Raw genomic sequence first — 15,240 nt, 5'->3', positions numbered from 1 at the left:
CATGAAACAAAACATGACCCAGTGTCCCGACTAGAACTGAACACGGGACTGTTGAGATAAAATCGTACCAGTTTGGCCAGTTTGTATCTGCGGGTGATTGCATCTTGTACAGACGGATATGTTGATTAAACTGGGCTTGTCACGACATAGGTACTGTATACCATCATAGCGGCCTCATTTCCGAAGATGCTACGATTCATTTGCACCCACTGGAAGAATATAAATTGCACAATGCCACATCGGAGTTGTGTACAACTCACGAATGTCGGCTGATCAAACGCGAATGCGGCATTCGTGCGTGTATTCGGTGTGCTGCAGTTGATGAGCGAATGGGAAAAAACATGCAACTTCGCGATTAGATTGTTTTCATACCGACCCGGCAGAGGTCGCAACCGGGTACCCGATACCCGTACCCTACCCGATGCCCGGCTACCCGTACCCGGCCGGGTACGGGTACCCGTTTGCGACACTGGTGCGGCCGGGTACGGGTAGACCGCGAGTCACTGGTGAGTAACCGTTTGTCACTCATTTCCCAACGTCTTGTCTCTTCTCACAATTCACGTTCCTAGAATCAACCCACCCGCGCCTGCAACATGGCTTCATCCCAGAGGTCGCAATCGGGTACCCGTACCCTACCCGATACCCGGCCGGGTACGGGTAGCCGGGTATCGGGTAGGGTACGGGTACCCGTTTGCGACCCTGGTGCGGCCGGGGACGGGTAAGGAATCAAAACCCGTTTGCGACCTCTGCGACCCGGTTTCTGTTAAGGCTACGGTCATCTAGGGTCATTAAACATTCTTGTTCCATACGTGTCTCCAAATTTTGACGAATACGCTGCTCCTCCGAGCGGGATCGTGGTACTCAAAAATGGAATTTGTCACCTTAGGATCGCTTAGGATCGCATGCCGCTTGCTGACCTGTTGAGCCACAGCACAATGTTGTGGCATTCATGTAGCGTGAGAACACAACCGAATGCCATCATCAATCACCACCACATCAAAGACAAAGATGCCCAGGTATAGCCCGAGCTGCTGGGTGTCACGTGTTGTGAGCGAGGCACCTATGAAGGGCGGCACGGCACTAACGAGGGGGTGGGTGGCCAACACCGCGCCCGGCCGCCTTTGTCTCCCCAGTGGCGATGTTTACACACTACACACCAGCCACTCATTTGAGGCGGAGTCGGTCAGGGGGAGCGGGAATCGAACTCTGGCCGCCGGGTTCGTAGTGCAGCGCGCTAACCACTGCCCCACCGCTCCCCACCACACGGGTTTGTCATCAACATCACTATGATTGGAACGAGTGAGAGTTTGTTATTCTCCGGATTCTATTTTTTAAAGCCCATTGTTTCGGAGCGCGTAACATTTGTGAAACATGTTTTTAAATGTTAGTGAAAAAACAGCGTTGATTTAAAATGTGCCGAAACATTAAACCCGGTTTACGACGGGTTCGATTTGCGACGGCTGTTTGAACCTTATGGCGGGACCCCGGGGTCCCGAATAAACGGAAGTCAAAATCGTAATTAAACCAATTTATTTTTGGCGACTCGGTCTCCCACCGCGCACAAAAACGCCGCGACCCGCCAGAAACCAATCTCGTTCTTCACCAAGCACCCGTCGTTGTCAAAATTGCCGTAGTCATAAACACAACTTTGAAACTGTGATCAGCGTGTCGAGCTCGTCGAGATGAATAAATTGCCGTGTCGTTCGCCTTCAAACATAAAACGATGTCGCAACGCAGTTTATGCGAGACGCCGGGTCCCGCCATAAGGTTCATTTAGGGCCGCCGTTTTATAAAGTTACTAGCTTTCCTACCCGGCTTCGCCCGAGACTTGGATTCACCACGTCCGGCTGCCTTCGTCTACCCCAGGGGCGATGTTCACACACCACACCAGTTACTCGTTTGAGGCCGAGTCGACCTAGGGGAGGCCCAGGAGCGGTTGAAATAATCGTCACCGGTGGTGGCCGTGAGCGGGAATCGAACTCGGGTCGCCGGGTTCGTAGCGCGGTGCGCTAACCACTACACTACAATGCGTTACGCTTCCACGTGCGCGGGTCACGTGACAGATTTGACGTCACAGTTCACTTGTGCAAAAAATATATGCATTATTGAGCTCCCCCCCCAACAAAAAAAAACACAAGTGCATTTTAATAATGTTTGCATGGTGTACAGTCTGGAAAGTACCCACATGGCAAATTTTAAGTTTGTTGCATGTCAGGAAGTACGCTAAACATTATGAACAGACACACAATCACAACTTTGCCTTTTATATATGGAGAGGACCGAGAAACTTAATCACACACACGACCCAACGGCTTCCTCCTCCACACGACTCCCTGTGAAGAGCGATGTTTTTACCATGCAACGTCGTCAAGAAAGTCAGTGAGGGTTATTTTTCTTTCTTTCAAAAAGGTCAAGTCACTTAAGCAGAAAGAATAAATTTTAAAGTCTAATTCAGGCAAAAATTGCATGTTCAGTCCTGCACTATACATTTAACACTCGTGGCCTATGAATGTAGAGCACTAGCAGACTGCTTTCTAACATGTTTATAACCTTACGTTTTAATTACAATAAAAATCCGTAATGTCTATTTATTACAGCAGCTTAGATTCGACCAATTGACGTTAGGCTTCCGAGGTTACAAGCTCCTCCGCAGGACATTGCAGAAGAGGGCCCACAATGTCCGAAATCTTCGTGTTTATCTCATCACGTGAACAACGTTCAAGCATGGAGAGGTGGCGGTGGCAGTAACTCAAACTGCCATGTAATTTACGCAGGCAGGGTGGTCCTGTCAATTTAATTATTACAATGCGTGTCAGTGTGCCTGCTCAGCCAGTTTCAAGAGAAAGCATCGCAATAAAGCAATCTTAGCCTGTCACATTGCGGGTTCTAATCGAGTGTGCATGCCCTCAAGCGCCACACTTATGAACACACCATTATTAACATCCCTGCAGGAACATTCACAGCCCTTTTGCAAGACCCGCTGGTTGGATGCGAACGAATGCCTGTCCAGGTCACGGCGGTCGTGTGACCATACTTCACCACGCTGGGCAGTGCAGGTTGGCGAAGGGGCACGGGAGCCAACCAGGGCCACCAAATCAGATCGCAATCTTCAGTCCCGATGATCGCCATGGTCAGGAATCAAACTGCGGTGATGGGCTCAAAGCGACACCGTTAACCCACTACGCCAATGCTCCAATGACAACCAACGAATGAATTACGTGCAGTTGGGGTTGTTGTGCGTCTACCCAGAGAATGTTAATAACCAACGTGTTCATCCAGGAGCGTTTCAAACTTTTTCTCAAGACCTTGTAGGCAGGTCCTGGCATTGGGAAGTTTCGAACGCGCGGTTTGACATCCGGGACGAAATCCCGCACACACGCGGCTCAGCAGCTGTGGATTCAAGCCACTTCTTGTACTTTCCATCTCCTGTCAAAATCACGCAAGCGACGCGTATAACAAAAACAATACAAAAAATGCTGCGTTTGAGAAACTATTTCTTACATTCCAAGATTGTAGTCAGCCTATGAGCTTTGTAACTCTGTGTTCTTCTCATTTTCAGAGGGGGGGGGGGGGGGGGGTGACATGGCTGCAACACACCGTCTGCAAGGGGCCTTTTCACTTTGTTTAGTGTCGGAGGCCGCCAGGGGCCCACAGGCCTTGCAATGAAGAACGCCGTTAGAGCTCGACCCAAAGGCTTTCGTGACTGCAGCAATTCATAGTCTTTGGGCCTTTCGGTAAAGTCGCGTAGATAGGTTGAGGACGCTTGGGCTATGCCCATTTTAAGCCTTTAAAACGGCTTGCCTTTAGGTGCCCCCCCCCCCTATTTTTCCCCATCCGATGACAATCGCTTGCGATCGAAAACGTCGTAGTTTTTTTTCGTTTATTTTATTATTTGTTTTGAACCCCAAGTGACTTTACCGAAAGACCCAAAGAATATGAACTGTTAGAACTGCTCGGAAAGGGCCTGCCACCCACCATTTCCTTCCATGGCCTTGGTTACTCCCGTCAAGTTAGGTGACCCTCAAAACCCCATCGTGGCATCTCGCCGCTGACATCTCTTCCTCAAATCTTTCGCCGCTTTCTTGGCCTTCCCTCCACTTGGGTTTGTCCACCTCTCACCACTCGTTCCCGTGGCATGCCCAGCCCCATTTATGAACACTAACAATTACACGTAAAGTACAGCATAATACAATAAAGGACAAGAAACCAAACACGCAATGTATTATTAGTATACATTTAATTTAAGATCACAATACAGGAGTGGGTGGTGGGATATGCATAAAAACACTTTATTGGATTATTTTTACAAAAACATTAGTAGGTTCTAAACAACGTTCGTAAATTGCAAAACCAAAGTAGTAGGAGCGGTTTGGAGGGGGTGGGAGGGGGGTGGGAAACTCTTGTCTCGGATACTATTCACCACGTACTCCTCGTGTGCGGTTTCAATCCACACCACGAAACCATAGGTCGCACGCTCGACCTTCCGGTATTTGAACTCAGCACACACGCTGTGGTGAAGTTGAGCCGAAAATGTAAAAAAAAAGGGGCAAAAACAGCCCTCGTCTTCCCAAATTATTTTTTTTAAGCACACCCCCACCAGGCAGTCGGTAAATCCTGTTTTCACAACTAAAAGGGAAGTGAAAACAGGATAGGGGGACCCGGCCGACTGCTACCCCCCCCCCCCCCAGTAATTTTGGCACAGGCTGTACTGGGCGGTCATGCGACTAACACACGACTCGCTATTAGTTGCTTACACTCGACCAGACAGCACAGAACAGCATGCACACAAGGCCAGCGACCTGCCATGGCGGCTCTCCTTTAACAAAGACAAAAATACCCCCCAACACAGCCTGGACCAGACTTTTGGGGCAAGTGCTGCTAGCGAGCACCTATGAAGGCCGGCTCAGCACACGAGGGGGTGGGAGTGGCCAGAATTACACCTGACCGTGCTTTCGTCTCCCTGGTGGCGATATTTACGACACTGCAACAGGTACTCATTTGAGGCCGAGGTGACATAGCCCAGGACCAGGTCAAGATACTCGTCATCTGGTGTTGATCGTAAAGTGGGAAACGAACTCGGGTTAATGGGTTTGTAGTGTAGCAAGCTAACCACTACACTACCGCCCCCCCCCCACACACATGCACACAATTTGATGGGAATCACATTTTCAGATGACTTCAAGGCTTGTACAACGTGCCACTTCGTGGTTTCATCACGTGCCCACACCGCCCACCGAGAGAATGGCCAAAATTCACCAAATAGCAATGAAAGTAAAATTGACCGATAACTACCTTTCTGTAGCTAGCGGGTGACATGGCCTGCAAACAGGCGAATTGAGATGCATGTGAAAATGCCCATAACCACGTTGTGTTCGACTGGGCTGCAACAATGTCATTACCTGTGACTGTGTACTTTTAAAGCCAACCTATGCAAATTATAATTGTTCCAAATATTTTTTCCAAAATACACATGTTCACCATTTCACACCATGCCCCCCCCCCCCATTATTGCTTGTGGATTTCAAATGCTATTGCATGTTAATGTGCACAGCATATCTGTGTAATTATTACTGCAGAGCTTGCACTGGGGGTGTAGAGAGGAGTTTGCCTGCAACGGGCATTGAAGTGTTGGCTTTGTGTGAATGTCAATCACACAGTGCTATCCTGGTATGATAACAGCCTTCCTTTGGATGGGGAGCCTGGCAAGCGAGGAGATAAATATAATGGAAGCCAAAACCAAAAAAGGATGAACGGAAAAGGAGCAAATGAAAATAAAACAAAAATACAAAAACCAAAACGGATGAAAGGAAATTAAAAAGAAAACAAAGCAGACATGAGGACAGTATTATGATCACAACTGAAATAAAAACAGGCCACGAATTTAAATGCATTATGTGCAAAACTGTTGGCATCTTACGCCGACTTGCTTGGATTTTGAAATCCATTACATCAACCACGATAGACAAAAAACACTTGTTGTGTTCCTTTGTCAAGTTATGAAAATTAGAAAACCAATTTTTTTTTATAGGTGATACAAATGGCGGCGGACATGTGACTGTACGCATTTTGACGTAAAACTTTTAATAAAACTTTTTAATGATTGTGCCCAGGATTGTGGAAAGGTGCCTTTGGAGGCCTGGAACAAAAGGCCAGAGGAGGCCTAACCCATTGAAGCCTCCGGCCTTTCCTGAGCAGCCCCTCCCGTACCAGGAACTGTGGCCGTGTAGATTGCCCCCCCCCACCCCCTGCAGGCCTGACAGTGAATTACCACGTTATATTATCTCAACTGAACTTTTAGAAAATTCATAAACATATCCATACACAACAAAAATGTAAAAACAATGCAGAATAATATTGTACACCGTTATTACAAATGTGCAGGCAGAGAAACACTGGATTCCAGTCACGAACAGTTTACATTTTGACACAGGACCTCGTAAAAGTGAGCATATAGAAGCACACTGCAGTTGTGATGGCCCAATTGTCGGTTTGTTATGTGAACGTCTACCACCAACAACCGAATACTTGGAAATGCGAGCTAATAACGGCAACCGCTTGTAAAACACTGAAATGTATTTGAGTTATTTAAAATACCGGTTCTGTCAAGTGTAAAAAATAAACAAGGCACGGGTGAATAAACCATCAGCACCATGGATGTGCGAGGAACATCCACGAATAAAAATCTGTTTGAAATGGAGGAGACATTTCAGCACGCATTTGTTGTAAATAGGGCCCTTTGTAAAAAGAAGAGGTCTTCCGTACAGATGTAGAAACTATTTAAAATGTGCACGCAGACAGACATGCAAGCCGATCCGGCAAACTACATCATGCTGGGTGACTTTTTTAAAGTTCTATTCCTACCATTAATAAAAACCAAACAATTCCACGTTTAAAATCACAATAAGCAGGTACGATAAAATATTCTACGTCCAAAAAAAGATAATGCCAGCTGCTTTTGTCTTCAAATGTAACCATTCTGTCAAGTCAACTCCAGTATATGCTAACATCTATGATAGACTATGACAACGTTGCAGCATAAGAGCTGAACCATGCTGGGCACACGCTATAGAATGAACCATCATGGATGAACTAATCTCAGTGTAATATATACACATAGAACTGTAGGGTCAGTATTACAATCACAATACACGAACTAAAAATTCAGCTTAAACTCAAGTACTATAGCATTACAATGGTTAGCATTAATCACTCTGGATTAACTAAATCTCAGTGTAATCTATCGTACTTTATGATGATTAGCATTTAACAACATAGCTCAACTCTGCTCATTGTAATCTACACCATTATTTAGCGTGACCTTGAATAATTTGATCAGCAGCCCACGATGATACCGCAATAAACACAAAGGCCCTGCCATCTTTTCAATACCTACTCGAAACAAATGTGCAAACAACGCAACTGTCTCTTCAGCGTGTTGACAGTTCCCTTTTTCGTCCGCCTACGCAATGGCCAGACCGATAGCGAGGACTCGAAAGTGGGAGTTAGGAGGACATTCCAGACTGCGTGTGCACCCACTCCGCGACCATCACACGGCATTACCGACGTTGTGGGCATGCGCTCCATGCTTTCCGCGGACTTCCTTGCGTTCGGCTCCGGAGTAGCTGAAAAACATTTATATATAAAAAAAAAAGAGATTTAAACTAAATTCACCACAGCTGTAGTTCAACGAATGGGACGGGATTTCATGGGTTCTTGGTTTCAGGGGTGGAGGACAAAGTTCACCCTGGGATTGTAGAGTCAATCTCAGGCAATTAAGAGGCACAAAGGGGACATTTATAATCGAAAAGACAAAAAAGGTGCTAGCCTTTTAATTATAGTGGTAACAAAGCGCCAGGCCAGTGCTGGGCTTTGTCAAGTTTCACTTCCCAAGTCGCAGGATTCGAGGTAACGTGCACGACTGCACCTGGCATTCAGCCCATTCAGGCGTCCGAACAAAAAAAAATCCATTGTATCCCTCTGCATTCAAGATTGTCTTACAATAATATAGCTTTCCCCTCGCTTTGTGCGATTTCACGTATGCGCGGCCAAACTATTTCTACTCAAAATTCGATATATTAAAAAAGGGGATTTTAATTCACTCCGAGGTGGCTATGCGGTCGAATGCGGGACAACATTGTGTGTACTGTACATGTGCTACTCGGTAGTCGGCTTTCTTCAAGGGGTTTCACGTTATACGCCCATTTTTTGGGGAATGAATCTGCCACAAAGCAAGAAAAACCTATTTATACAAAAATGTGTAATGCACTCAGAAAAGGATTCAGGAGTGAAAAACCAAAGACAAACAGGAAAGCAGCCGGAACCGGAGCCAACGACCGCCCAAGTTATGCGGTCCTGTATTGGGATGCTTGGCCAACAACAGTCATGCAAGTTCATACATGTGGGAGGAAACCAGAAATTACCTGGCACAGATGGAATGTGACTTGTTCTACTGCCATATATGGGAAAGTGGGGACATTGAGACTTCTGGACACCCACGCAAAAAGAGGGGGCCGTCTCTCGTATGTTCGTGGTTCAGTAACCGTCACCTTCACAGCGCTGCATATTTATTTAGCTTGCGTGTAAATGCTGCATTACCAGGCATGCATAGCCACAAGCATCCATTTTAAAGCAGCCCTACCCAGAGCAGCTTGCATAAAAATAGGAAGAAAAAAAAGTTACTTAAAAAAATCAGCCACCAAAATGCACGCAGCATCGTGAGCCTTGCTCACCTTTTTCCACAGTTCCGGCAACGTTTGGAGTTACCTGCAAGAACAACAATTGGTATGCGGAATAAAAATGGACACGTTTAATACCAAGTCAATAAATTCCAAGCATTGGGTCGTTCAATGTCAAGGCGATTAGATAATCCAAACATGGGGATTCTTCAGTTGTGTTAGCTTAGTTTGTATTATACAGGTGTTAAAAAAAGTAGGATAAGCCATGTGCAAAGAACAATGAATATTTTTGGCATTAACGATGCAGATTAATTGTTACGCCCATGAACCATGCATCAAATTTTAAGTATAATAATTTAGAATTTGTAACACGCACAGTCTTCATACAGACCGGATGGATTCAGCGGAGGCACAGGAAACGGCAGACAAGCAGGAAGGCAGCCGCAAAAAGAGGCAATAATTTCCCAACCTCTGTGGTCTTGTATTGGGGAAACTTACGATTTGTGGAAAGGTGTATACTAAAAACGAAACTATTTTCTCAATTATATTTTTATTTTACCAGCTAAGGCCCGCTGAGCTGAATAGCCGTTTACTAGAAGCCACCTGGCCACAAATGATAGCTTAACAAAGTGGCATATCACGGACATTTATGGCAGCCAAATACAAATGTTACATTTAAGCTAATGGTATGAGGAAGACGCTGCAAACGATGCAAAAAGACCACGACGGTATGGTGGAGGAGGAAATAGAATCGATTCTTAAAGAGGATGGGGGGGGGGGGGTTAGTCAAATTGTGGCATTATCAATATTTACATATTTCCACAATAATCCACATTGCAAGTTGAACTTCCCCCCTCCCTGTATTAAATAAATACATTACAAGTGCTTCTTAGAACAAGCCAGGTGATATTGCTTTCAGATGATGCGTTTTTATATTAGTTGTTCAGAATCATATTCCGGAAGACTGTTTCTGCACATCAAGCCACATGACCAATCCAGAAGGGGCAGAAGTCACCGTCAGCCGTTCGGAATAATCTTCCAGAAGACATCCCTAACCATTTTCAAGCAACGCGTTTCATCACCATTTGGTGGAAGACTGCTCACCCCCCCCTCCCCAGAGCAGCACCGTACTCTCTCGATCACTAAATGATGCTTTGTTTTTAAAACGACCTCAAAAGAAAGAGACCGGGGATGAAGTCCTACTCCCCGGAGCGTCTGATAATTGAGAGAACACCAGTGCCAGAGATTAAGCTAGGTGCGGGGGCCCTAAATTAAATCAAACAAATATTAAAACAAAGTTTTAACTTGCACAGTAAAGTAATTGTATTTTTTCATTTGCTATACAGCCAGATGACAAATCGCTAACCTTAAACACTCAGTCGTTCATAAAAGTTGAAGGCGGTATAGTACTATAGTAAGAGCAAGTGCAGAATTACTGAACCGGAATTTATAGCTTGAAAGCATTTACCACAGGGCCCTTTAAAGTGCCGGGCCCGTGTAGCATATGTAGCTACTTTTGCTACTCAGATAATCCAGCAGTAGAGAACACAGTAGATGCCACTTGAGAAAATAAGTTAACAAAATAGAAAGACGCGCGAGCGTTAAGCACCCTGCCCCCGAGGCCATAAATCACGCAATTCTTGTGGTCGTGCAGACTTACTCAGGAGGATCAAAATTCCAGAGATGCACATGATTGCAGCAAACACCAGCCCAACCTTGGAGAGAGTAGCGTAGTCTGAAAATACAAGACAGAGTTCACCCCTGGTTAGCCTTAGGAACACGCTGGGCAATTGATAAAAACGGTGAGTATTTATCCCAGAGCCTCACCGAGTCAAGACTCTTACACAGGAGGTGTTCCTGCTGCATTGGGATCTTTGGCGAATATCATTAAATGTTTAGTCGCACGAGAATAAATCAGGAGAAGCTTGAGAAATCCCACCGCCCACACAATTGCGACGCTCTAGCACTACCTTCTCCTGGCCATCTCGCCTCACGGGCCTATGCCTGACAGGCTCTGGTGGCCACTTCATTTAAGTACGAACCGGGCTCAACCCCCATTTAGGTTCTGGAGATGCGACAAGATCAGACATATTTCAGGGAGATTTGGTGAGCAGCTTTTATGGCCAGCATGGTATGCAAATGGCAGGTGGTCACAACACCATTTACACGAAACCACAACAATCTCAGTATTTGTCGTCAACATGAAACACAAGCAAGTGGGCATAGCGTCGTTGGCATGGGCCCAGTGCCAGAACCCTTCTGGCCCATGGACCCCCCAGGTGCAACTTTAACACCAGCATCGATAGCCATTTGCCCACAAAAATGCTATTTGGTTTCCAAAGTGAAATCGCCTGTGCTGTTAGCGATCGCCCAGCGAGTTCCATGCCGTGTTAACGCTCAGTAAATTAGTGCCGACTGAAGCAGGAAGCAGTTTTAGGATGGCAATTGCCAGGATGCGATAACCTTAACAATCAAATTTGTCAATAACACTGCCACAATAATTTACATGCTCTAAAAAAAGGGCATTTGACCAAAAGTGGTCACCTACTATATATATTTATCCTTAAGGCCACCGTGTTAGACGAATGTGTTGAGGTTTTTGTTAATGCAGCATCAGCAACCCATTCAATATCCCAGGGTTTTTTCACCCCCCACAGAAAACAACCACAAATGACAACTCGTGAATTGTTTGACAAAAGGTCACCTTACCATAGTAGAGGGTGTCTGGCTGTTTTGGGGTATCTGTCGAAATAAAAAAAAGTACGATGACATTTGCATACAACAGCAAGCGAATTATTATAAAACATTTCAGGCTTAAAGGGTACGAAATTAATGACGTTTTAACTATAAAGGTTTAATTACCTTTTGCCATACAAAATTGAATCCTTTTTATTCGTGCCATCTGACATACACACATGCCTGGACGGTCATGACTCCATTCAATTTAAAGTACAGCTTATTCGTCCATAATGGTAAATAATTGAAAAGACAAAACGAGATATTTACGCAATTACCAATGCACCACCTTATGCAGTACTCGGGCATATGTTCAGAAATGCAGCATATTGCGCCGAATGAATGTGCATATACGCCGCGTTATACTGTGCATACCATGTTACTGATCAAGTCAATGTCCTTAGCAACTAATCCAATGCAAGTGTGTCACGTCACAAAATAAACACTAGTTTCATTTTATAGTGCGGACTTACGTGTGCAGTAAATGTTGCTTTATGGAATACTAATACGTGCGCACGCAGTATTCGATTTCGCCTGTAAATGTCCTGCCAGAATAGTTAATGCCTTGCTGTATTGTTTCATCCCTTCGTCATTTTGGTGACTCTATATTAATTTGGAGTTTGCATGTTGCCCCCTCGTGGTCACGTGGCTGTCTCCGGCTGCTCCGGTTTTCCCCTCCACATTAAAAAAATATCAACATGCGGTTTAGAGTATTTGGCTGCTATACATTTCCACAGAAGGCACTTCTCGTTGAGCTTTCGTGGCGTGGTTGCTTCTGAAAAAAACCCACAGCGATATGGCTCAGTGGGCCTTACCCTGGTAAAATAAAAAGTTGAATTTCTAGTTTAGACCCAGGTCAGACTTGCAAGCGATACTATCCAGTTATCACACGGCCAAATAAAATTACACCAAACCAGCCCAGCAATTATCAACGCCAGACTTGACGAGCTCCCCCCACCCACCACAGCTTTCTGCAATGAACCAACCATCTGGCACATTCACTGTGTGCAGTGGCTTAATCTGCATATGAAGAATTATAAATATTGACAATACCGAGGTAGTTAGCCTCGGGGGTGGAGTGCGGAGTAAGGGGGCGGGCGGAGGTAGCAAGGATTGGGAGGTAATATCCACGGATTTAGGCCGAGCTGCTAAAAACTTCTATCCGCCGCTCTATTTTGGACAAGTTATTGGCAATGTTACGCCGCCACCTTGTGGCCAAGTGACGTCATAAACATCGGTTCACGTGTGCAGTAACTTTGGTAGTGCCTGCTGGGCATCCAAAAATTTACCTTAAATTTACCTTAAATTTACCACCCCCCCCACCCCACCCCCAGGTTAAATACCAAGCTTGTGTTTGCGTCAACTTGGGTGTTTTCCGTACAGGTGATGTAACAGGGCAACGGGGTTTAAGCTCTTCCCACGAGAGAATGACGGGGACACCACCAAGAAACGTGGCGTTTTGTGAAAATGAATTTGGCATCTGCAAGTTCCGCAGGCCACCGGGTAGGCAACCACTGCTCTCTGCACGGCTCAAAGCGAACGCCGCGACCGTGCAAAATGTGCGAGCGACCCAGAATGTGTTTATCGCGATATTAACACCGGACAATTATATTTTTAAAACACGTTGACGGCCATATGAACCACAATGGGTTGTACGACTGCAAAGTCCTTTTATTTTTCCTGGCGTGTCCGTTTGTTCCTCCTCCAGTGGCCCAAAAGCATTTGTTTTGGCAAAGGTGCAACAAGCGGTTAGCGATGGGCCACGTGACTCCACGGGTTAATCCTGTTATGGGGGCGGCGGGTGCGGTACACCACATTCAATGTTAGACGAACTTTAAACAAATGTGGCAGGGTCGCATTTGCATTCTGGTCATGTTACTCATGAGATGGTAGTACTTGGACACTGTTGACACCCTGTACAACACCATAGGTGCCCATAGAAGCTCCCAGATGTCAGACAAGGGGACATCCAATCACCGAGTTAAAGTTGGTCCGATACATAATTATTTATCCAAATCATCTGCCTACCAACTGTTACAATCACCTGATGGTGCTGGGCATGGGCCAGCTAAGCAAAAGAATCAGTACCAAGCCAAATCCGGTCATAAAAGCTACTCGGTATACAAAGGAATTCATATCTAGTTTCCTTCATCTCCATCATCCAACTACCTTTTTACCTCTGGTCGATACCCTCTTCTGTCAATTCACGAGTTTATACATCTAAAAGCCCCCCCCCCCTCACCCAGCACCACCACTGGTTACAAAGTGGGCACTTTGTCTAAGGGGGCAAGCTTGCTGCCATCTACCAAAATGTCATCAAGAGGAGAAGAACCCCTGGGGAAGCTACCCGAGTTTACAAAAGCAGTGCGACAGAAGACGTACCCGCTGCCTTATTCCGAGTCACCAGTTCATCCGTCACATCTTCGCTCAGCACTCCTGCAGACGGACGTCACCAAAACACAGGGTCAATGTTCACGATTTTCTACGGCGCGACCCACGCAAACCAAAAACGGCCTCCCGTACCAAAATCGGGCACAGAAAGAGCGCAGCCGCGAGCGCCATCAGCGGCGCTTGCCCAAGAAGTTTCCGAAGGCCCGGGCGAGAAGGCCACGTGGAGCCCCAATTATTAAGTCGTGGACAAAAACCAAGCCCAGTCGTGCGAGGCCTGGGAGAAAATCGCCACTTTGGCGCCCCTGGCCAAAAAAAAAAAAGGTAAAAGCGACCAATGTAGAAAGGACAATAATTACGAGGTAGAGTTGTTTTACATTCATTGGTGGCAAAGCCAAGACTTATATGCACCCTTAGGCAATGTTTACATTGAAGGCATTGCGGTGCTTGAGAAAAAGGCTGCTTATTTTCGTAAAAACAAACTACAAAACCCTTGGACATAAAATAGCAAAAAGCTTACCACAAATCCAATTAAATAAGCCCGATTTTCAGGAGAGCCTCGGTTCTCAGACGTTTTTTAGCAAGTAGGGGGGGGGGAAGGCAACATCTGCATTTTTTTTTATAATCAAGTAATTTCATTGTCCTTTTTTTGCAAATCCAGGCCCAGATGCATAGTTAGTGGGTAAACAAGAATAAAACATAAAAAACGCGTTTTCGAAAAAAAACCCACCAACAAGCTTCATACTGCATACCAGAAGATTAGCACGTGTGTATTTGTGTGCGCATGCGAGAAGTGTAGCGGTTAGCGCTCTGAACCCAGCGATCCGGGCTCGAGTCCCACTCAAGGCTAACACCAGTGACGATTATCTGAACCGGTCCTGGGCCTCCCCTAGGTCGACGTGTAAAAACATCATCACTGGGGAGACAAAGGCGGCCGGGCGTAGTGCTGACCATCCACCTCTCGTGTCCCGTGCTGGCCTTCATTAGGGGCTCGCTCACAGCACTTGCCCCAACAGTCTGTTAATGCTACAGAGGGCAACTTTGTCTTTGCATGCGAGAAGGGGAGCAAAATGGGAGTAAGCATGCGCAGATAATGTGCGCACTCATTTGTGCGTTCGTGTGCAGTTTTAGTCTCCAATCTTCTCCCGTCTCGCCAAAGACCTCTCCTCAAAATGGTCTCCGACCCAGGATACTGTTACTTGATGTTATTATTCCAATGCATATGTTTTTGTTCGAGCATGCCAAACCCACGGTAAAATAATGATAATATAGTAGTCATGTAATTCATAAATCAAGAAAAGCCTCAAATGGAACTGCACAAGTTTTCCATGGATCGAGCGACCTTGCACCAAATCAACATTGTGATGACTACATTTTTATAATTTTACAGAAAAAACATTTCAGCCCTGATAATGATAATAAACATCGGTATACGAAACCG

General features: G+C 45.8%; 1 protein-coding gene across 2 annotated transcripts in view; it reads right to left on the bottom strand.

Annotated features, from left to right (window-relative positions):
- Positions 1-4,220: 4,220 nt before the first annotated feature.
- The window catches only part of LOC144728630 (uncharacterized), a 36,909-nt gene continuing 25,889 nt past the window's right edge, over positions 4,221-15,240 (bottom strand). For both annotated transcript variants that reach the window (XM_078608189.1, XM_078608190.1), the window contains exons 3-8: positions 13,794-13,847; positions 11,385-11,417; positions 10,336-10,410; positions 8,730-8,763; positions 7,561-7,622; positions 4,221-5,699 (exon numbers count right to left, since the gene is read on the bottom strand). In XM_078608189.1, the coding sequence (XP_078464315.1) occupies positions 5,650-5,699; positions 7,561-7,622; positions 8,730-8,763; positions 10,336-10,410; positions 11,385-11,417; positions 13,794-13,847 (308 nt within the window). In that variant the 3' untranslated portion in view covers positions 4,221-5,649. The remainder of the gene's footprint in view (positions 5,700-7,560; positions 7,623-8,729; positions 8,764-10,335; positions 10,411-11,384; positions 11,418-13,793; positions 13,848-15,240) is intronic.

The sequence above is a fragment of the Lampetra planeri genome, chromosome 29 (genome assembly GCF_965212315.1).
Source record: "Lampetra planeri chromosome 29, kcLamPlan1.2.h2, whole genome shotgun sequence".
NCBI lineage: Eukaryota > Metazoa > Chordata > Hyperoartia > Petromyzontiformes > Petromyzontidae > Lampetra > Lampetra planeri.
Note: the sequence above shows the minus strand (reverse complement) of the source record. Positions and strands in the feature narration are given on the sequence as shown.